Source organism: Gastrolobium bilobum, unplaced genomic scaffold (assembly GCF_033153095.1).
Source record: "Gastrolobium bilobum isolate Gb01-03AN ecotype WA unplaced genomic scaffold, APGP_CSIRO_Gbil_v1 utg2174, whole genome shotgun sequence".
Classification (NCBI taxonomy): Eukaryota; Viridiplantae; Streptophyta; class Magnoliopsida; order Fabales; family Fabaceae; genus Gastrolobium; species Gastrolobium bilobum.
The window spans coordinates 18,393-41,309 of NW_026895675.1; the positions used below are offsets into that span (position 1 = coordinate 18,393).

At 38.1% G+C, this 22,917-nt stretch overlaps 1 protein-coding gene across 1 annotated transcript; it reads right to left on the reverse strand.

Moving 5' to 3' along the window:
- Positions 1–468: 468 nt before the first annotated feature.
- LOC133289105 (uncharacterized) lies at positions 469–21,582 on the reverse strand. Its single transcript, XM_061486983.1, has 7 exons — positions 20,963–21,582; positions 20,550–20,685; positions 2,505–2,586; positions 1,585–1,760; positions 1,302–1,439; positions 1,082–1,221; positions 469–890 (listed from the first exon to the last, which is right to left on the reverse strand). Exons 1-7 carry the CDS (start codon positions 21,078–21,080, stop codon positions 616–618), a joined length of 1,065 nt encoding a protein of 354 aa, XP_061342967.1. The 5' UTR covers positions 21,081–21,582; the 3' UTR covers positions 469–615.
- Between the last annotated feature and the right edge of the window lie 1,335 nt (positions 21,583–22,917).

A 22,917-nucleotide genomic window follows, 5' to 3' on the forward strand; every position in this document is an offset into this window, starting at 1 on the left:
TTTTAACTTTTTTGTTGTACTATATTGAAAATTTGATTATAGTTTCCTGATGCTTCTAAATTGATCAATAATCATCATACAAACTCTACAAAGCCAATACATACAAAAGACATGTTATTTGGACAATAATCATCATACAAATTTTAAGCTTGTCAAAAAATCAAAAATCTATCCAATCGAAATCGAATAAAATTAGATTGGATTAGATCAAATCTGAAAAAAATTCAAACCAAATAAATAATTATATGATTAAACCAAAAGAATTGGATCGAATAATTTTTACTTCCAAAACCAATCCAGACCATACCGCGAACACCCTTAATTTGAGATACCTTAATTTTTTTTTGGAAGCAAGATACCTTAGCTTCAATTCCTATTTTTAGGTCTCTTACAATTCCCATTTCGTTTTATTGGAGATGATTATTTATTGATTTATCAAGAATATCAAGTCATTTCCGTCATGCGATAAATTCCCTGATTAAGTTGAAATTAAGGCATACCTTAACAAGCTCGTCAGTTCAGTACATGTCCAACACAAACTAAAATTTACAAAATTTAATTTACTAACAATGTATACAAGGCCTTTGGTTAATAAAATGGGCGCAAATTTTAGTATCATAATTCCTCCCCTGCCTCTTCCTTTTCTTCCTTTTCTTTCGACCACACTTCCTCTGCAATATGAAAACCCTCAATCTTGCGTGAAACTTCCTCCGCAGTTACCCCTACCTTTTCAATTGATCCATTTGAAGATAGAGCTTCTGATTCGTCATGAGTCAATGGGCCTGTCTGCCATATTCTAATGGTTCCATCTTCAGATCCTGAGGCATATGATTCTCCTCCTGGAGAGAAACGGACACAGTGAACAGGACCATGATGGCCCTTGTTGCATGCTGCCATCCAAATAAAAATCATCACAAGATTTACAATCCAACAAAATCAAAATAAACTGAAAACCAATATAGTTTATAAAAACAAAAATATGCTAAGAAACTGCAAAATTAAATCTATCCCTAAATAGCTTCAGGCTGCCTCAAATATGCAAGTATTTTCTTTTAGATGTAACTAATGTTCAATAACTTACCAATCTCATCCCCGGTATGGAAATCAAAAACATGAACCCACATGTCTTCTCCCCCAGCAATGAACTTGTTCCCATACTTGGGCTCCAGCGAAGCTGATTCCACAGTGCAGGGCATATCATAGCTCTTTACCAATCCATAGCTGGAAAAACATGGGTAACGCTATGAACCATATAAGCAGAATCTTCAAAAACAAATCGGCCAACTAGGCTTATTACTTACTAATTTGCATCCCAAAACTTTACTGTAGAACCATCAGCAGTTGTGATATAACGACCATCCTGACTCACTTCAGCACTAGTCATAGAAGACTTGGTTTCAAGTGTCTGGACTATTTTACCACTTCTTACATCCCATAACCTGTGAATTATCAACTAGGTTCAGTACAATATACATCCAAGCTTGATAATTAATTCCAAAGTTTAAAAATCAAAACAAGAGAGCTTCTACACAAAAATTACAACCCCAGACAATTTCCAGCATCAAATAGCTAAATGAGGCATACCTGACACCTCCCATATCAGTACAAGAACTCAATATTGTCTGGTCACTATGAAGCCATGCAACAGTCCTAACTGAACCGGGGGATTTATCCACTTCTCTGGGCGGTGCATCTGGCCGATTCAAATCATAAATTCGGAGAATTTTCTCTGCTCCCCCAGTGAGCAAAAGGTGTGTATCCTGCACCCAGGTATACAAATAACAATGCACATGAACAAAGGGGAATTCGCAGGCAAGCCCCAGATAAAGAACCAAGTGTCAATGAAGTATCCAAAATTCAACATAATCTATATAATATTTTATTAATTATCTTAGTGAGTGTTTTGATTAGCTTATTTTTGTATTTACAACAGCTTATTATTTAAAGCTTGCAGAAAGAATTTCGAGAAACAAAAAACAAGCAATATTTTCCCCCAAAAAATAAACAAAACCGAACATGGAAAGAAGATAAAAAGTAAAGGGGAAGAAATATAAAAGTGTAAAGAGAACTTCCACGAAGAGGTCACCAGACATATAAAAGTCCTTGCTCAAATCTACACAAAAATATTACAAAACTAAAAAGCCACAACAATGTTTTCACCAAAAAAAAAAAAAAAAAAAGCCACAATGTAACAACTACAGTATAATAGCATCTCTTTGAAATTCAGAAACATTGATTAAACAGGAAAACCCATGTTCCAACTTTCTGGGATGAAACCATTTCAAGTATTTGTAGCATGACAACACTATTATCACTTAGTAGATTATATGCATGTCTACTACTTAGATAGTTCTAGAATTGTAATTGATGCATTTCACTTGTCTTTGCATGTCCACCATTTTGTGTTTTTGTAACTAGAAACATTTTTCCATCAATAGATATGAATATCAACAACAATCACAGATGTGAATGAAAAAAGCAACATCAAACAGTGCCAATTCTACCTCAGAAAAAGCACATGCTCGAACAATGTGCTTATGTTCAAAAGAGTGTAATTCATCGCCTGTTAACGCATCCCAAAATTTCCTGCACATGAAACCAAAGAATATGATGTGTCAACTTCTGATCAAAGAACTGCAAGTACTTCAATATATATATTGCTTAGTCTAAAATGTTCATACTCCATGTAATATTAAGAAAACAGCAATGTCTAAACAAAAACATATAAGATAATAACTCTCTTATACTGTTAAAAGACTAAAACCAAAGTAGTTAATGGCGGAATGTTATCTCATGCGGACAGCCCCAAAACTATAATGGCATAGCGGATTGCAAAGCAGGCACTACAGAAAAAAATAGTGGCCGTAACAAAAACACAAAAAAAATTAAAAACACTTAATAATCTTAACAATTTGGTTGAATCAATAAAATATGACAATGATTTGATTTGATAGTAATCAATTACCATGTTTGGCATCCATTATTAAAAATAGGATTTGAATTGATTTATAAATAAAGAATTTCCAAGTTCAAATCACCTTGGTAAAGGAGAAATTTTTTTATGTCAGGGAATTGCGATTATCAGGAATATGCGGGGAAAATGAATTTCTCGGGAATGTGACCAAAAAGCTGATTGATAGGCCAAAATATTACCAGGAATGTTGGCTCAAATTTCTTGATTCTATGTTTCGTTGATTGTCAAATATTATTGAAAATATAGGGTAATTTTAAAAATTGCACTAGTGGTGCCATCACCATGCTATTGGTGTCATCGCCGCGTTATTGGCGCGGGAAGTAAATATTGCTTGAAAACTTGGAGCTAGTGGCGCGGGAAGAAAATATTGCTTGGCGGTAGTGGCGCGGAGGTCAAAATATTTTCCACTCTCTCGAGAATCCAAGAATACAACCCCCATAGTGGTATTCTTGGATGACATTTTGCCTTAAAAGTGTTCACAAATCAGAACCCTGGGAAAATCAAATTCTCGGGAAGATTTTCAGCATCCTTTTATCAAACGTGGCTAAATAGAATTCCCAATATCACTTTCCCGAGAATCTAAAAAAATCCTTGTACCAAACGCCCCCTAAAGGAATTCATTTTGTTTTAAGAATTTTAATTTGTTACCCTTACACACAAGGTTGTCGAAATCATGATCTAACTTGTGGATTAGCACTTTTTACATGTTTGGAGTGTATAACAACTCTCATTATCAAATTAAATTAAACAAGGAAATTAAGCAAGATTCAAGGATTCAAGAAAATATTCAAGGAATCCATGACAAGTAAGGTCAAGTGGGGACAAGTTAATCATGCAATTAACATGATTACATGAACAAGGATACAATTCATGCCAATCAAGTCAATTAGGACCTAAATGTAATTATTTAGCAAGATTATGGGTCAAAATTTAATCATAGGATAGTTCAGGGATTATTTTGCAATTAAGCAAAGCTTGACCTAAACTTGAATTAAGTGTAATAATTAAATCGTTTAGCAAATGTGGTAGATCAAATGTGATCTTAGTTTATTGTAATTATAATTAGATTAATCTATAAAAATGAGTCAAGGTATGTATAATTGATAACCAATGAGAATTAAGATAACTTGTAAAAGTCAAAGAATAAAAGGAAAGTTAGTTGGTTTACTAACTTAGTTAATTTCCTAACATTACAAGGTCAATTCCTCTTCATTCCTTGTCTATGTATGCAGCCGAAATTCCATGGGTATTAAAGGGAATCAATAGGAAACTTAATAACTAAGAAAGAAAAAATAAACTTGATGGCAACAAAGTCAAATTAAGTGGCTTAACACCTAAGCAAGCTTGGCTTGCTCACCAAGTCAGTTTTTGTGGCTTCTTAAGGACTCATTTTCACAGCTCTTCCTTCTCCTTTTCTTCATGCATAGCCGAGTCACTAGGAGAAAGAACAAGAGAGATTCATCCAATTTTAGTTACTTTTTGTATAAAACTTATTTCACAAAACTTGTAGTATATGATCTTGTGATCAGAACCCCTATCTTAGATCATGATTTGAGGATGAAATGAGTGAGTTATTCTCTCTTTAAGCTTCGACCTTCATGCTTCCTGCAAGCCAAGGATGGTGATTTTTAAGGTTCAAAGGTTCAAAAATTACTTTTAGGTCATTGGAAGCTCATTAAAGGTAAAAAAATCCTAATTTTAATGGTTTGATTTCAATTTGTGATTTAGGGTTTTTGGGATATATATGTTTGAGTATAATGTTGTCATATCATGTTTTTGTGATGAGTCTGTGTGGATTAAGGTCCTTTGATGTTAAATGAATTAACCTAACCATGTAGAAGCTAAACAAATCATGAAAAATCACATGAAACCCTAACCTACAATTCGGCCATCATATATATTATGGGTTTGGAGTTTTAATCTATGATGTTTAAGGTTGTTTGATACTTCATAGAGTATGTTAAGGTTGATTGGATCAAGTAGATGTGATTAGAAAATAAGTTATGACCAAGATCCTTTGGAGACACCCAATTTGGCAATGTATATGTTTTGGTGGTTATGAACTTAGTTTTATGTCAAGTAATAGGATTATTTAACCTTATATTTAAGGTGATTAAGGCATTTGGTAAATCCAAATGAGCAAGAAAACTTGATAAGTGAACATGTATAGGCTTCGGCCATAACAATGTAAAATGACTTAGAATATAGTATAATTTCAAGTGTTTAATACCAAGTATCAAGTGAACTAAAGTATGTTTCAAGTAGATTTTAGGTTTAAAAACCTAGTTTGACCTAGTATCCGAGTGTAGGTCTTATTTTATAAGAAATTGTAAAAACAAGATATAAATATTTAAGACTATGAAAGGATATAAGTGTTGGATAAATCATGTGAACTATCAAGTCATTAGATATGTAGTTGTAGCTTCTTTAAAATGTGCTTGCATGTATCAGATCTTTTTCCTATCAAGTTTGTTACAGATCTGTTAGTTTTCAGTTATCATTTTATTCAGTTAGTTAGATCATCACTCTATATATATACTAATGAAGTGCATATTGTACAATTCAGATTACATAATACAGTTCTCACATTCTCTCTCTTTCTTCTCTCTTTCTCTCATCTATGGCTTCTCTCAAGAACTCGAATATGGTATCCGAGCCTTCTTTCTGAGGGCCTGATCCATTTTCGTGCTCCACTATGTCTTCCACCTCGAACACCAGCAACAACGCTTCAACAGAAAATAGCGTTCCAGCATCTTCAAGTTCGAACAAAGATTCAACACAAATGGAGAATCGCGCGCCACTCCTATTCAATCATCAAGTCACTGTGAAGCTCACTGAGAACAACTATTTGTTCTGGAATCAAATAATTGAACCAATTATCACTTCACACCAACTTCATTGTCACCTAGTGAATCCAAAGATTCCAATCCAGTTTGCATCTGAAGAAGATCGCGAGAACGAGATCCAGAATCCAGAGTATGTGCAATGGATTACACAAGATTCGATGTTGTTGTCTTGGCTTCTATCAACAATCTCAGAATCTGTTGTCAACGAGATTCTTGGAGTCAAATACGCATACGAAGCTTGGGATAAAATACACAAGCTCTTTCATGGAGTGATGAAATCTAGATCTCGTCAATTGCGCTCAGAACTAAGAACCATCAGGAAAGGTAACAAATCTGCGAAAGAATACTTGTCTCGAATCAAAAGCCTATGTGATTTGTTAAAGGCTATAGGAAATCCAGTAACGAATGAAGATAGAACAGATTACATACTTGAAGGATTTCCAGTCGAGTACAATGTGTTCGTAACCACCGTTCATGGAAGAGAAAATCCTTACTCCATTGAAGATCTGGCTATAGAGTTGATGACACACGAACAGATGCTGTTGAAACAGAGTGAATCTCTTCTTGACTCTGTCACTGTGAATGTAGCTCAAAAACATAGCAACACTGTTGAAACAACTCCTTCGTTTGCCCCAGTTTTAGCGAATCAGGAACAGAGCACTGGTAAGGTCTCTGAACAGACTGGTTTTGTTAATACTCTTCGTTCTAATGACTTAAACAGAGGACGAGGACGATATATTGGAAGGAACAATAGAGGTAGAGGCAGTGGGAATAGACAAAACGTTCATTGTCAGCTCTGTTACAGATATGGTCATGATGTGAGATCTTGCTGGCATTGCTTTGATGAAGACTTCATACCCACACTTCCACCTCCACAGAGTTCATCCAATGGTCAATTCTTTGCTCAAAATCAGACCCCACAAAACCAGCAGCGAAATTATCAGTATGTTCGACCTATTACTGCTGTACCTCAAGCTATGATGACTGTACAACCAAGATTGCTTCCAACTCCAGTCTCTCCTCCAGCCATTGAGTGGTATCCAGACTCAGGTGCTTCACATCATGTAACTGCAAACCTAATGAACTTGCTTCAAAGCCAACAACTAAATGGTTCAGATCAGGTCATCATTGGTAATGGGCAAGGATTGAACATTAAAGCAATTGGATCCTCAAGTTTTATGTCACCTTGTGTTTCTAACACAAGATTGCATCTTGAAAACCTTTTGTTAGTTCCTTCCATCATGAAAAACCTTACGAGTGTTAGTCAATTTGCCAAAGATAATTGTGTTTACTTTGAATTTCATCCCACTGTTTGTTTTGTCAAATCACAGGAATCTCATAACATCCTTCTCCGAGGAGTGCTTGGAGATGATGGTCTGTACAAGTTCTCAGACATCTCACTTCCTTCAAAATATGCTCCTTGTGCCATCCACAACTTCTAGCTCAGACAACACTTCTTCTGGTGCTATTTCACAGTGTAATCATGTTCATAGTGTCAATAAAATTGTTGATCATACTGATCAGCCTTGTAATAGTGATAGATCATGTATGCCTTCAGATTCTGCATTTTTCTTATGGCATTGCCGTCTAGGGCATCCTAATCATGTAACTTTGACAAAGGTGCTTCACTCTTGTAACATTCCTGCTTCTAATAAAATTGTCAGTGAATTTTGTTCATCTTGTTGTCTTGGTAAGGCACATAGACTCCCCTCATATCCTTCTCTTTCTCTGTCTGAATATGATACCCCCTTTGCTCTACTTTATAATGACCTTTGGGGACCAGCTCCTTTTACATCAACCATGGGATACACTTATTACCTGTCAATTGTTGATGCCCATACAAGATACACTTGGATTTATTTACTGAAACAAAAGTCTGATGCTCTCCCTACATTTAAACAATTTCATTCATTGGTAACAACTCAATTTCAGCTACCTATTAAGGCTTTACAAACAGATTGGGGTGGGGAATTCAGATCCTTTACTGATTATCTTAAACTCAATGGCATTACTCATAGAGTTGCATGTCCACACACTCATCACCAAAATGGTGTTGTTGAATGCAAACATCGTCATATTGTTGAAACGAGACTGACAAACTGTCTCATGCTTCCTTACCACTAAAATTCTGGGATTATGCCTTTCTTTCAGCATTATATCTAATAAACATACTTCCCACTGCATCTTTACATTTTGATGTTCCTTACACAAAATTGTATAAGCAAAAATCAGACTATTAGTCTCTTAAAACCTTTGGGTGTGCATGTTTCCCCTTTTTGAGGCCTTATAACAGATACAAACTTGAGTTTTGTTCCCAAGAAGGCTTGTTTCTTGGCTACTCCACAAGTCACAAAGGTTATGTCTGTTTAAGTAAAAAAGGCAGAGTCTATATCTCCAAGGAGATATTATTCAATGAATATAAATTTCCTTATCATTCTTGGACTGACACTAAAATTAATCCCACTCCTCCAATCATTCTAGTTTATGCTCAAATTCCTCTTGTGTCTCCTTATTCTTCTACTACTACTCATACTTTGTCACCTGTGCAGCCTCAATCACCTTTACTGAGCTCTCCTTTACAGTCCCACTCTCAATCTGATTCCTCTTTCTCCTCTCACAGTCCCCTTTCTGCGCAAACAGTGCAGTCCTCTTCAGTCTCCTTGTCTCCTAACTAAGAATCCTGTTCCACTTCTTTTTCTTCCTCAGTCTATGAATATATTCCCCCAAACTCCTTACAAGTAACTTCACCTACACACTCTATTCAGACCAGATCAAAGACAGCAGCCAGATCCATTGCTCTCCTTGCTCATATTGAACCATCTATTGTGAAACAAGCACTAACCAGTCCCCCTTGGTTTGAGGCCATGCAAGCTGAGTATAATGCTTTAATGACTAACAACACATGGACTCTTGTGTCTCCACCTCCTAACAGGAAGTCAATTGGCTGCAAATGGGTATTTAGAGTTAAAGAAAATCCTGATGAATCTGTGAATAAATACAAGGCTAGACTTATGGCTAAGGGATTTCATCACCAAGAAGGGTTTGACTACAATGAAACCTTTTCACCTGTAGTCAGACCTGTCACCATTTGAATCATGCTCACTCTTGCTCTCACTCACTCCTGGTCAATTTGACAGCTGGATATTAATAATTCATTTCTCAATGGTGATTTACAAGAAGATGTCTACAAGTCACAGCCCCCTGGGTTTGAAAATTCTGATAAGAGCTTAGTTTGCAAGCTCAATAAAGCATTGAATGGGCTTAAACAGGCTCCTAGAGCATGGTTTGACAAACTAAAAGGTGCTTTATTACAGTTTGGCTTCCGATCAAGCTGTTGTGACCCTTGTTCATTTCCAAAACATCTTCTCACTGCACTTACATTCTTGTATATGTTGATGACATCATTGTGACTGGTACTAATGCTTCTTATATCAGCAACTGATCCAGCAGCTTCATTCTCAGTTTGCACTAAAGGATCTTGGCAATCTTGATTACTTTCTTGGTGTTGAGGTTAAGCCTCATTTTTCTTTGGCTTGGTGTTGTCCCAGTCCAAATATATACGTGATTTGCTTACTAGAGCTGATATGTTTGATGCTAAAGGAATTTCTTCTCCCATGCCTTCTCACTGGAAACTCTCAAGGTTTGGATCACACTACTTTTCAGATCCTCATCTCTACAGATCAGTTGTGGGTGCTCTTCAATATGCAACCATCACTCGCCCTGAAATTAGTTATGCTGTCAATAAGGTTTGTCAATTCATGGGTCAGCCTTTAGATGACCACTGGAAAATTGTGAAGAGAATTTTAAGATACTTAAAAGGGACTATTACCTTCGGCCTTGTTCTTCAAAAAGCAAATCCTCAGCTTCCTCTTACTCTCACTGCATATTGTGATGCAGATTGGGCAAGTGCCCCTGATGACAGGCGTTCTACTTCAGGAGCAGCTCTCTTCTTGGGTCCTAATCTTGTTTCTTGGTGGTCCAAAAAGCAAACTCTTGCAGCAAGGTCCACAATTGAAGCTGAATATAGAAGTTCAGCACTTACTTGTGCTGAAATCTTGTGGATTAAGTCTCTTCTTTGCGAATTACAAGTCTCCTTTGATACTCCACATGTTTTCTGTGATAACCTTAGCACTCTGGCCCTCTCTCATAATCCTGTTCTGCATGCCCGCACAAAGCACATGGAACTAGACATAGTTTTTGTTCAAGAAAGAGTTCTTGCGCATGAGATTATTGTCAATCATATTCCTGCATCGGATCAGCTGGCAGATACTCTGACCAAGCCTCTTCCTTCTGGTCATTTTGCAGATTTAAGAGCCAAACTCAGTGTTCTTGATTCAGTGACTCAAGACCCCTGAGTTTGCGAGGGTGTATTAGATATGTAGCTATAGCTTCTTTAAAATGTGCTTGCATGTATCAAATCTTTTTCATATCAAGTTTGTTACAGATCTGTTAGCTTTCAGTTATCATTGTATTCAATTAGTTAGATCATCACTCTATATATATATTGATAGAGTGAATATTGTACAATTCAGATTAAATAATACAGTTCTCACATTCTCTCTTTCTCTCATCTATGGCTTCTCTCAAGAACTCAAATACAAGTTAGTTTCAAAATTGCAAGTAAAGGCTAGTAGTATTTCAAGTTGCTTTACAAGAAAAGATTTTGTTAGGTAACAAGTAACAAGTATGTGGTGGTTTATGGTATTTTATTCATGACTCTAGTGTGCAATCATGGAATTGACATTGGAAGATCAAGTTGCAAGTAAAGGCTAGTAGTATTTCAAGTTGCTTTTCAAGAAAAGCTTTTGTCAAGTAAGCTTTCGGTTTATGAGCTTTCTTCTCTATGTTGTTCCACCATGGTCCATTGGATTATGGTTTTTATATATATATTTTGTGATGAATGTTAGAACTTCATATAGTTACATTCATGTAGGCCAAGTACATGTGTGATTTAAGAATTCAAGTATACAAGTACATGATGTGATGTGCTTAATTCAAGTATACAAGTACATGTTGTGATTTGATGTGTTTAATTCAAGTAGACAAGTGTACAAGATGTTGTGATGTGAATTGTTTGTTTCAAGGTTCATGGCCATAGAACAATTACAAGTTGGTACTTTACATGAGGAACACAAGCCTCCGAAGTATCCAATTTACAAGTTTGTTTGACAAGTTACAAGTTTGTGTGATGAATTATAAGATTTCAAGTTATTTGATGAATTACAAGATTTCATGTTGTTTGATGGTTGCATGATTACATTATGTTAGCTATACTTTGTATTTGACTTTCTTACAGGAAGTGAACTCATTGGTGGAGACTTTTCCATAAACCCAGAGTTTACTGAGATGGTTAATCTCACTCCATTTGGGGATATATTTCAGGTACTCCAGTAGCAGGAGAATCCTCTCAGGCCAAGAGGCCTGTGCAGGGTGGTTAGAGGATCCAGCTGGAGCATGCATTTAGTTTGGTATTTTGAGAATGACAGTATATCTTGTTTTGTGAGCATGAGATGTTATGATCATGTATATTTACTGATATTATCTATTTGAGAGGCATGTGTTTGCCTATGTGTAATTATATATTATAGAAACATAATCTATGTATGTATTGTGCATGTTAGATGTAATTTGTATGGCACGGAGTCAAATTCAGTTCATGTATATTGGATGTGATTATCTGGATATCAGGTATCAAGTTTGATTGTGGAATTTTATCCCTAATTGTCCAGATTAGGGGGCGTTATGATGTCCATTAAACTCTATTCAGAACGGTACATGATATCATATTCGAAATGGTCCGTGATATCATTAGTTACAATCAGAAGTTATCAAGTTTTGATTTTGTACAGTTATGGAACTGTATAGTCTATATCATAAAAGAAATAAGTTTGCATGGCAAGTCTTACCTAAAGGGAAAAAGTTAAGTCCCGTATTTGAAAGAACTACTGTGATACTTTACTGTCTTTCGCTACTTTAATCTAGTATGATGCGCTTTTATTACCATTTTTAAGTTAACAAACCGATTTTTAAATTGGGGCGTTACAGGGTGTTGGAACGATCCTGATCATGGTTGAGAACTCCTTTGGCTGGGATCATTGTGGTATTGTGTTACGGTCTAACAAATAACTAGCAAATAACACGAAATTCAAAGGGAAAATAGATCTGAATATTTCATTGATTCAACGTTCATATCAAATATTATAGCTCAGAATGAAAATAATGCCAACTGAAAGGAAAATTACACCACTTAACAAAGAAAATGCTAAACAGAATGAAAAGATAATTTGTGAGACAATTTTAGAGGTCCCACGCTCTCCCAAAGACATCACACTTTTTGCCTACCCTTTCCCCCTTTCTTCCCACTAGATATAACCAACTTCATGCCACCTCATGCTCCATTCTGTTACGGGTTACTGTGGGCATTTCCTTTTGTCAATTTGGGCCTGGTTGTGGCTGGATCCATACTTGTCTGTTCTGATCTCTTTTATACGTCTTGGGCTGGATTGCATCAATACTCCCCCCCATTTGAAGAACCTTGTCCTCAAGGTTGAATTGAGGAAACTGCTTGTTGATGACCTCAATCTCCTCCCAAGAATTTTCAAAAGCAGGCAGGTCACACCACTTGATAAGTACCTGTATTGTGTCATGAAGAGAACGTCTTACATCAATCAACGCTTCAGGCACAACTACCAGTTCCCAATTCTCACTTAATACAGCCAGTAATGGCTGAACTGTTGTTGCTACTTTGATTGCCTTCTTATGGAGGCTAACATGAAATACAAGGTGAACTTTGCAGCCCGATGGCAAGTGCAAGCGGTAAGCCGTTTCCCCAATACGTTCCAGCACTTGATATGGGCCATAGAAGCGTGGGCTGAGCTTTTCATTCATGCGTCTTGGCAATGGTTTTGAGGCGGTATGGCTGTATTTTAAGATATACCCAATCTCCCATAGTAAATTGGACATCCCTACGGTGTTGGTCTGCAAAGTGTTTCATCCGATCTTGGGCTTTGAGTAAATGGTGCTGTAAGTCTTGTAAAATAAGATCCCTTACTGCTAGGGACTGGGATACAGCATCAACAGTAGCCACAAATGTGCCACACTTGAATAAAGTAGGAGGATCTATACCATACAAAGCACGAAACGAGGTCGTACCTGTAACATCCTTGAATGTAGTGTTGTACCAAAATTCAGCCCATGGAACCCATTTAAGCCAACCTTTTCGTTTAGTGCAGCAGAAACAACGCAAATAAGCCTCCAGGCAGCGGTTAACCACTTTCGTTTACCCGTTGGTTTGCGGATGATACGCAGTGCAATAATGTAATTTTGTGTTTGCACTCTTGAAGATTTCTGTCCAGAAATTGCTCAGGAATACTCTATCTCTGTCAGAAACAATGGTGGCTGGGAACCCATGTAATCTAACCACTTCCTTTATGAATACCTCAGCAACATCTTTCGCGGTATAAGGGTGTTTGAGTGGGATGAAGTGTGAGTATTTGGTAAAGCGGTCAACTGCTTAGGAAGACCACCAATAAAGTCTAGAGAGATGTCCTCCCAAACCTGAGTAGGAATAGGGAGTGGCTGTAGCAGCCCAGCTGGGGTCAGATTTTGAGCATTACATTGTTGACAAATAGCACACCCAGCCACATAATTGTTTATGTCTCTCCTCATGCCCTCCCAGTATACCACACCAGCCAGTCTCTTGTAGGTTCTGAAATAACCCGAGTGACCACCCACTCCAGAATCGTGGTACTCATGTAAAAGAGAAGGGATGAAGTGAGAATTTTTGGGTAAAACTAACCTGTTATTGTAGAATAGCCTCCCCTCCTTCACTGTGAACCCCTTGTGAGCATCAGGAGCTATCAACAAGTCTTGCACAATTCCCTTAAGAGCTTCTCATCGTGCTGTATTTCAGATTCTAACTCATCCAAGGCTGTCCAGTGCACAGTAGATAATGCCCCAAAAATCATTTGTCGTGACAGTGCATCAGCAACCTGATTGTCTTTCCCTGGCTAGAACTGAATCTCAAAATCAAAACCCAGTAATTTAACTACCCATTTCTGTTGTTCTTCACTCAATACCGATTGGTCAGTGAGGAACTTGAGGCTTCGTTGGTTTGTTTTGATAATGAAGTGCGGGCCCATGATGTAGTTTCTCCATTTTCTCACTGCAAAGACTATAGCCATCAACTCTTTTTCGTACACAGACTTAGCTAAAGCCCGATTAGAAAATCCTTGACTCATGAAAGCAATAGGTTTATTATTATCTTGGGTCAAGACCGCACCAATGCCCTTCCCGGAAGCGTCAGTGACTACCATAAACGGCTTGTTGAAATTTGGTAAGGCTAACACTGGAACAGAACTCATCATTATCTTCAAATTCTGAAAACTATCTTCAGCCTCCTGGTTCCACTTGAACCCATTTTGATATCTTCCCATAATCCCTCACGAACTTTCTATAGTAGCCAGTCAACCCAAGGAATCCCCTGAGTCCTTTGACGTTCTTGGGCGTGGGCCACGAAACCATAGCCTTAATTTTTTCTGGATCAGCCTTAACTCCCTCAGCAGATACACAATGTCCCAGGTACTCGATGTGAGTCTTGCCAAAGCTGCATTTCTTTTGATTGGCCACTAAGTGGTGCTGCCTCAATACTTCAAACACAACCCTTAGATGTCCCAGGTGCTCCCCTTTGCTGCTGCTGTATACTAATATATCATAAAAAAAAAACCAGTGCAAATTTCCTTAGGAAGGGTCTAAGAATTTCGTTCATAAGTGCCTGGAAAGTTGATGGGGTGTTGGTCAACCCAAAAGGCATCACTACATACTCGTAGTGCCCTTCATGCGTTCGAAACGTTGTTTTGGGGATATCCTCTTCCCTCATCCTGATTTGGTGATAACCCGCTTTCAAATCCAGTTTTGAGTAAATATGAGATCCCCCTAATTCATCCAGGAGTTCATCTACCAAAGGCATTGGGAATTTATCAGGAATAGTAATTTTATTGAGCGCCCTGTAATCAACACAGACACGCCAGCTCCCATCCTTTTCTTAACTAAAATGACTGGACTTGAGTACGGGCTGGTACTGTGACGGATCATGCCATTGCTAAAAAGCTCAGCTACTAACATTTCAATCTCAGTTTTCTGGTAATGACGTTTGGTACTTGGCTTCCTGGCTTGAGGTGGATGGCATGGTCAATAGCACGGGCTGGTGGTAGCTCCCTGGGTTCTTTAAAAATATCACCAAAATCTGACAATAGTTGGTTCAACTCAGCCCACTTCTCCCCATCCTCCTGGGTCTCCCCTTCTGCTGAGTCCACATAGAACCCTTGCCCCTGGTCTCTCGATAGACTTGTATGAGGCTTCGGATCTGGACAAGGACGGGTCACCCTTAATTACTATTTATTTCCCCCTCTCCCCGTACCTAAGAGTCATTTCCTTAAAGTTTGCTTTGATCTCCCCCAGTTGAGTGAGTCACTCCAAGCCCAGAACAACATCAGCACTGCCTAATTCAAATAGGTAGAGGTCTTGCTTGATCTGTGTTCCCTGAATGCTTATGTTCACTCCTCTACATACCCTTTTGCATTCAATTTTGTACCTGTTACCAATTTCCACCTGGTACGACAGGGTGTCTGCGATCAGTAACCCTAGTTCCTCAACCATCTCTTTCTTTACGAAATTACTTGACGCCCCACAATCAACCATAACCACCACATTCTGATCTTTGATTTTTCCCCATACCTTTAGGGTTTGGCTTGAAGAGAGCCCTAGCAAGCTTTGTAGAGACAGTGGTAATTGTTTGTCCGTCTCCTCCACGTCCACCACCGGTCTTTCCCTTTCTTCTTCTCCGTTCCCTTCTCCGTCCTCCACGTCGTCGTCTTCCACCAGCAACAAGTGCAGTTGACGAACCTGACATTTATGAGTTGGGTGCCAGCGTTCGTCGCACTTAAAGCACAGCCCCTTTTGCTGATGATCTCTCCATTCCGCCTATGATAATCGACGCATCTGCCCGCCGTCGTTTTCTCCGAAACGAGTTCCGGTGGTGTGTTGTGGTTTTCGCTACCCCTCCATCATTAGGGTTCTCCATACTTCCAGTTCATGAATTTGATTGACCCACGTTTGGGTGGCTAGAGCCCGTAGCTGATGTCGTGTTGGTGGGTTTGTTCCCATTTCCTGGGCCTGAATTGGAGTTAGCCCATGCTCTAATTTCATTTGGGCCTGATCCTCTATGTTGGCCCACATGTGCACGGTTCAGCCCTGAGGTCCAGTTTCTTCCAAGCGGACCCAATCCTTCTTCCTTCCACGCTGTATTCCTTCGTTCCACCTTAATTGACAATTTCATCATTTCCGTCAAACCGAGCGCCAGCGACATGAGCAGCTCCTCCCGGATGCTGTTGCGCACACCATTCAACCATGCTCCTTTGAGTAGCTCTTCATCTTCGAAACGAAAAGCACCCACCATTGAGCCCGATACTCCATCACGCTACCATTCTGTTTAAGCGTATATAACGCTCGATAAGGATTTTCAAGAGCTTCCGATTGGAAGCGGCTGAGCAACTCTCGCCGGAAAACTCCCCAGGTGACGTTAGGGTGGCTCGCCTCCCACCAGTGGAACCAGTGAAGGGCCTCCCCTTCCAGGACGACCAACACGGCGGCCACCTTCTCTGCCTCTGTTACTCCATTTACAGTGAAGTACCATTCCACCTTGCTCAGCCATCCAAAGGCATCTTCGCCGGAATAAATTGGAACCTCCAAGCGTCTGTTGGCTAGAAAATTAAGGTTCGCCCTCCTTCCACTCCTTCTTTCTTGTGAACCGGCGTCTTCTTCCTTATTTTCTCCGTCACGAGAAGGGGTTTTCCGTCTCTCTGCCATTTCGTCAAGCCTCCTAAGTATCTCGTTCATTCCCCGTTCGTTCGCTCCCAACCGATTAATAATTTCTGCAAGTCAAGCTTCATTTTCGTCTAACCTCAGTAGCATCTCTTCATGCCTTGCGCACCCTCTACGCATTCCTTCTTCGATCAAATCCATCCGATGCTCCATTGATCTCGTCGCTACCATTCCCCAGAGCTCCTAGATCGGAGCTCTGATACCAATTTGTTACGGTCTAACAAATAACCAGCAAATAACAAGAAATTCAAAGGGAAAATAGATCTGAATATTTCATTGATTCAACGTTCATATCAGATATTACAGCTCAGAATGAAAATAATGCCAACTGAAAGGAAAATTACACCACTTAACAAAGAAAATGCTAAACAGAATGAAAAGATAATTTGTGAGACAATTTTAGAGGTCCCACGCTCTCCCAAAGACGTCACACTATCTGCCTACCCTTTCCCCCTTTTCTTCCCACTAGATATAACCAACTTCATGCCACCTCATGCTCCATTCTTTTACGGGTTACTGTGGGAATTTCCTTTTGTCAATTTGGATCTGGTAGTGGCTGGATCCATACTTGTCTATTCTGATCTCTTTTATACGTCTTGGGCTGGATTGCATCATATTGCAATCTTGAGATAAAATAAGTAGAACTTGGATCTTTAATGAAAACCTTGGTACAACATTTCCTTGCCCTAACTAACATCACCCTTTCATGCGTCATTGTCCTACCACCTTGGGTAAAATGAGTGAAACCATGGTGCCTCTAAAACCTTACTACGAGTGGATGCCACAACTTATTCCCTTTATTATGTAAGTGCGGCAACCTCTTTATTTACCTTCTGTAAGTGTTGTAACCTACTGCAACTGCTATGAGTGGGGTCCATGTTGCAAGTGGTTGGGAGTGGGTCGGTACAGTCTTTAATTTCAGGTTGTGGGTGTGGTTTGTAGTTGTGTTTGGGTGCTACATTTCTTTTTAAGATTATGATTTTTAACTTTAACTTGAATTGTGATCTTTGTTTACGCAATTTGAATTGGAGTTTAATTAAATGTCTTATGTGAAACGTTATTTTTCCTATTTATGTTATTGTATATAATTGTTTGTGTGCACAAATGTGTGTTTGAATATAAATTATTTTAGGCAGAATCTTAGGATTTGTGTAATGATCAAGCTTATCAATAGTGGGATATAACACTGCCACATGGCAGTGTAGAGTGACATAGTGCGACCTTTCACCTTGCTGCTACCCAGAAGACATGGCATAGCATTTCAAGTAACGGGTGTAGTGGCCTATCAACCAACACAGTGGAGAAGAGTAGCAAAAGCTATGTTCCGCTTTCAACCACTCCTTGAAGAGTGGGTAAGAACCCCTCTTTGTTCCCAACTTTTAACCAGATTTCAGTTCTGCTTCTATTACCAAACCCTTTGAGACAAATCTCTCTCTACCCTCCCTCCCCCTCTCTCTTGTCAGGTTACTATGCTCATTATCTCTCTTTCTCGTTTGATTTATCAAATCTACACCCACACACTGCTCACCGGTGGTTTGCATCCCTTGCATTCCATTGGCCACTGCTCTATCTCTCTCTGCTATTCCATCAATTTGACACATACACCACTGCTTGCCGGCTGTTTTCCAAACAAGCCCTGCCTCTGCAGTTTGTAGTCTGCACCCTATTTAGTAGTTAGGTTTTGTGTCTATCTGCCTCAATTCAGTTCAATTTTTTCTTTTAACTTTCTGAGTCATCTAGTTCTGACTTTGGCATAAACCTATGACTTGTATGTTTGGCATTGGATTAAGGCTATGACTTTTGATTTAATGATGAATGTCTTTACAGGGTAATTTTATATTTTTGAGCATTTATATATGCCTTGTTGTTAAAATTGCGATTTAAATCGCAGCATCGCACGATCCTACGATTTTCCCCCTTCAAACAATTCAAATCGCACCTGGGATCATGATTTTGTAAGATCACGAGGTATTGCCTTTGAAAATTCTACGATCGATGGCATCGTGCGATCCCACCATGTTTTTCGATCCAAAAAATCCCAAGCCCACAACTTGGAAAACTCACTCAAAGCTACTTGAAATCCCTAAAATTGTAAATCGAAAACCCCAACCTACCTTCCCCCTTTGTTCTCTGACTTAAGATTTCTTTCAACCAAAAACACCTCAACTCAACCTTCTAGAAGTTGCGACTTACAATTGCTGCAGCGGTTGGTGGATGGGCTGCGACCCTCTTGCCTTGGTTGTGATGGTGAGGAGTTGAGGTTCCTAAGTTGAGGTACAAGTAATCGAGACCAGGACCCGATTTATTGGTGCTTCTATTATTTCAATACTGTTTTGAGCTGAATTGAACATGTTGCCATGTTGGTGCTTTTATTAGTGCTTATGATATAATGTTATTTCAATCTTGGATATTTAAATTAAAACATAGCCATTTGAGGCTTTAGTTAAAATAGAGCTTTAGTTAAATAATTAAGCTCATACTGCCATACCATTATATACGGATAATTTTGTATCTTACCACGATCCGTGTTGATCTCACAATTCATGATCCTACCATCCCCTCCTAATCCTATGTAGGATCTCGGTCTGAATAACATTGTATATATGTGTAGAATAAATTATTAAACAAATATTTATAGACTTCAATATAGCGACAACCCCACTATCCGCTATCCAGCTATGCGGTTTTGAGGTCAACCACTCCACGACACTATTCGAGATTGATAAGTATGGTTATGGTTACGATCTAAAATTCTACGTGTCTACTTCCCCTTACAAATCCTAGGTAGGATCTCAAGTTTGTCAACATTGCTTGGCAAAATTAATAAGGTAAAATTATCAATTCGTTCAATTACAACTAAAATCAAATCCTACCAAATTTGAGTGAATTTCTAACTGCACATTAACTTAAATCTTAAACGATTTTAAAATCAAATCAATTCTCAAAATGTGATTCCAAACATTGTAATAACTCCATAGTTTATACCATAAACAAATAAATAGCAAACAAAGTTTCAATACTCAATATTTAAGACATTTATCATGACTCTTAGTCAAAGGATTGTTAAACACTTAAAAAGTTCCAATAATAGAAATTTAATTAGCATAAGCAAATAAAAAGAACAATTATTACCAAGAAAAACATGATTGTGGTTTCAATTACTAAAATGAAGAAGACAGTGATGTAAATTACGAATAGAAAAGGACAGTAATAACTGTTCCATTTAGTATGATTTGCCTACTTGGAAGATAGAAAGGGGAAAATAATTGCTCAGAGGGAACACGAACAGGTGCCATGCAAACAGAGGAACAAACTTCATGGGACTGTGCATTTCAATTCTGAACAAGCACAGCCGCACATGGAGTGAAGTCCAACAACGAGACTTCTACATCTGGCTAGATGGACAATGGGTTCTCAAAACTAGGTGCTGTATATATCAAAGAAGCTCCTCAACAGCCAGATGTGTGATAGGGTTCTTGTCTAGGAAGCCAAAATATTGGTCACTACTCGAACCACAAAGGACAGTGGTGCTATATCTACACCACAATAGTAAAACGCTTTGCGACAAGTGTTTGAGGGTGGAGAGACTCAGGTCCATTCTACGGCGGCACGATAGCAGCAGCTGCGGGCACTATTACCTACCTCTAACTAACATACATTGGAATAAACTTTCCCATTTGCAACAAAAGTATAAACACACGGACCAGTAAAAATCTAGTGGCCAACAATATTTAAAAAGAGATCAGAACCCATGATCAGGTTTCTAAAATAATATGATGAGGACCAACAACAGGGTTCACAAGTAGTATGCATAACCAACGAAAAAATTAAAAAAATTAATCACATACGTTGAGAAATCAGCAGAAGCAGTTGCAGCACGCAAAGCATTAGTATCCAAGCAGCAACTCCATACTGCACCTTTGTGCCCTTCAAAGGTTCCGATCCAATCTCCAGTCTCTCCATTCCTGAGCATAGGACTCGAATCTGAAAACACACAAAAAACTCACATCATCACCATCTTCTACAAAATGCATCACGTTTCAAAATCATCGAGCCAAACCGCACATATCCCACATGCAAAATGCAATCACACCCTAAAATTGATCTTGAGTATTGACCCATCAAAGTCAGATCCATAATAAATAAACAATAAATAAAAAAAAACACAATCGAAACATACTTCGTATTCCCGATTCAGACAAAATAGGAACAACGAAATAATTTAAATTCCAATTAAAACACGGAAAAAGAAAAAGCGTACCCTTGCTTGCGCTGATAAGGAAGAATCCATCGGGAGTAACAGGACTGTAAAAGAGATCAACCACTGGGCGAGAGTGACCATGGCAAACAAGAGGAACCGCCACCCTTTTCTTTTCCATTCTCAAAAGCTGGGAAATTTTATGCTATGTGGATCTTAACTTCAAATATTAATCGGAACTAAGAAATTTACGAGAAGCCCTAAATCTATGCAAAGCAACGCAGCAACAACACTAACAACAAGAGAGAGAGAGATAGTCTATGGGGAGTGATTAAAACGCTAATGGCGGTATTATGGACACAGTTGGGAAACGCTGAATTCGGTGAGGATCGAGAAACTTAAATTTGGCTGAATCCACACCTCCTAACCCTCAAGCTCTAAAAATTTTGGATACGAACAAAACAAGCAAATTTGTAAAAAGCTCGAAACCTAACAAAAATATATATAATAATGACAAAAACGGTTAAAAAAAAAAAGAAAAAAAAAAGAAAAAAAAAAAAGGAGAACAGAGCTAGAAGAGAAAGGACCAGGCGCGAGAATGTTTGGCCAATGCACCTGCTCTTTTATACTGTGAGTTCTTGAATTGCAGGACCCCTCTCCTACGTTTAAATGTCGTAGTGTCGCTACTCTGTTCGTACGATGTCGTACGATGCTTTGATGGAAGAAGGTTATGGAATGCGTTATCCGCAGACGAACAAAAACAAGATACTATTTTGTTGATGAGGCTAGGCCCAACTTCAAAGTACTTGCTCCCTCTCTTTTCTTTTAAAGTGATTTTTCAATTAAATGTTTCTCCGTTAATTTTTTTTTAATGAATATATTATTTTTAGAAAAAAAATTTATATTTTAAAAAATTTATGATAATAAGATAAGTATTGTTTAAAAAAAATTTAAAACTTGTTCTAATGCATCCTAAATCGAGTCAAATTTGATGAGAAATGTTAATTAATCAAATATTATTGAATATTTTATGTTATCACTAAGTTGATTAACTATAAATATGTTTTATTTGATTTAATTTAATTCAAATTTGTCTATAAAATATATATTTTATTTTATTCAATTAACAAGTTAAAAATAGAAAATGCACACGCTTTTGGGATTATGGTGCTTTACAAAAGTAGGGGGAAAATTAAAATATTATTATTTTAATAAATATTTACGAATATATAGATGTATTGAAATTATTTACAGATCTATAGAATTCATTAACGCCTAAATTGGGCATGAATGATCACTCCTAAGTTAGACGTGACTCATGAGACATTAACGCCTAATTTAGGTGTAATTCGTCTGGTGTTGACATGTGGCACAAAAAGTTAACAGTATAATCCTAAAACTTTAAAAGTGTTAGTATATAGATGTCCTAGAGACAATCTTTTAATTAGATTAGAACATATGTGGACCTTTGTATTGTCGCAAATAAATAAAAGCACTATTTATCCTGTTTCATATTTTGTCTCAATATTACTGTTAATATTTTATATGAGTAACTGGATAAACCCCTTGGAATAAAATAGGTATCTCTTGAGTATCTGTGACGAGATCACGATCATGAGGATTCAAGGATACTGGATATTTATTCCTAATTTTATGTTCCTAGTCTAGAGACACTGAGAATGGAGATCAGTGATCTCGGGTAAGACTAGGACGACTTATCTACTTGTATTCGGATGCAAGGTAAAGACCTCATGAGCTACAGATATGGAGATGCCTTAGCTAAAGTCGTGGGTGGATCTATAGGGTATAGCTCGCACCGAAAAGACCCACAAAAGAGACTCTATGAGGAAATCTCACAGAGAGTATCATTAGAGTAGTCTCTTTATATTTGGGTATGTCTTTCCTTAGACCAGAAAGTTATTACCTAGACTGTGTTCTAGAAGGCATGTTTTGACTGTATACCTCGTCTGCCTGAAACATGGAGACTCATAGGTATACTGTTGGGCTTGTCCTGAAAG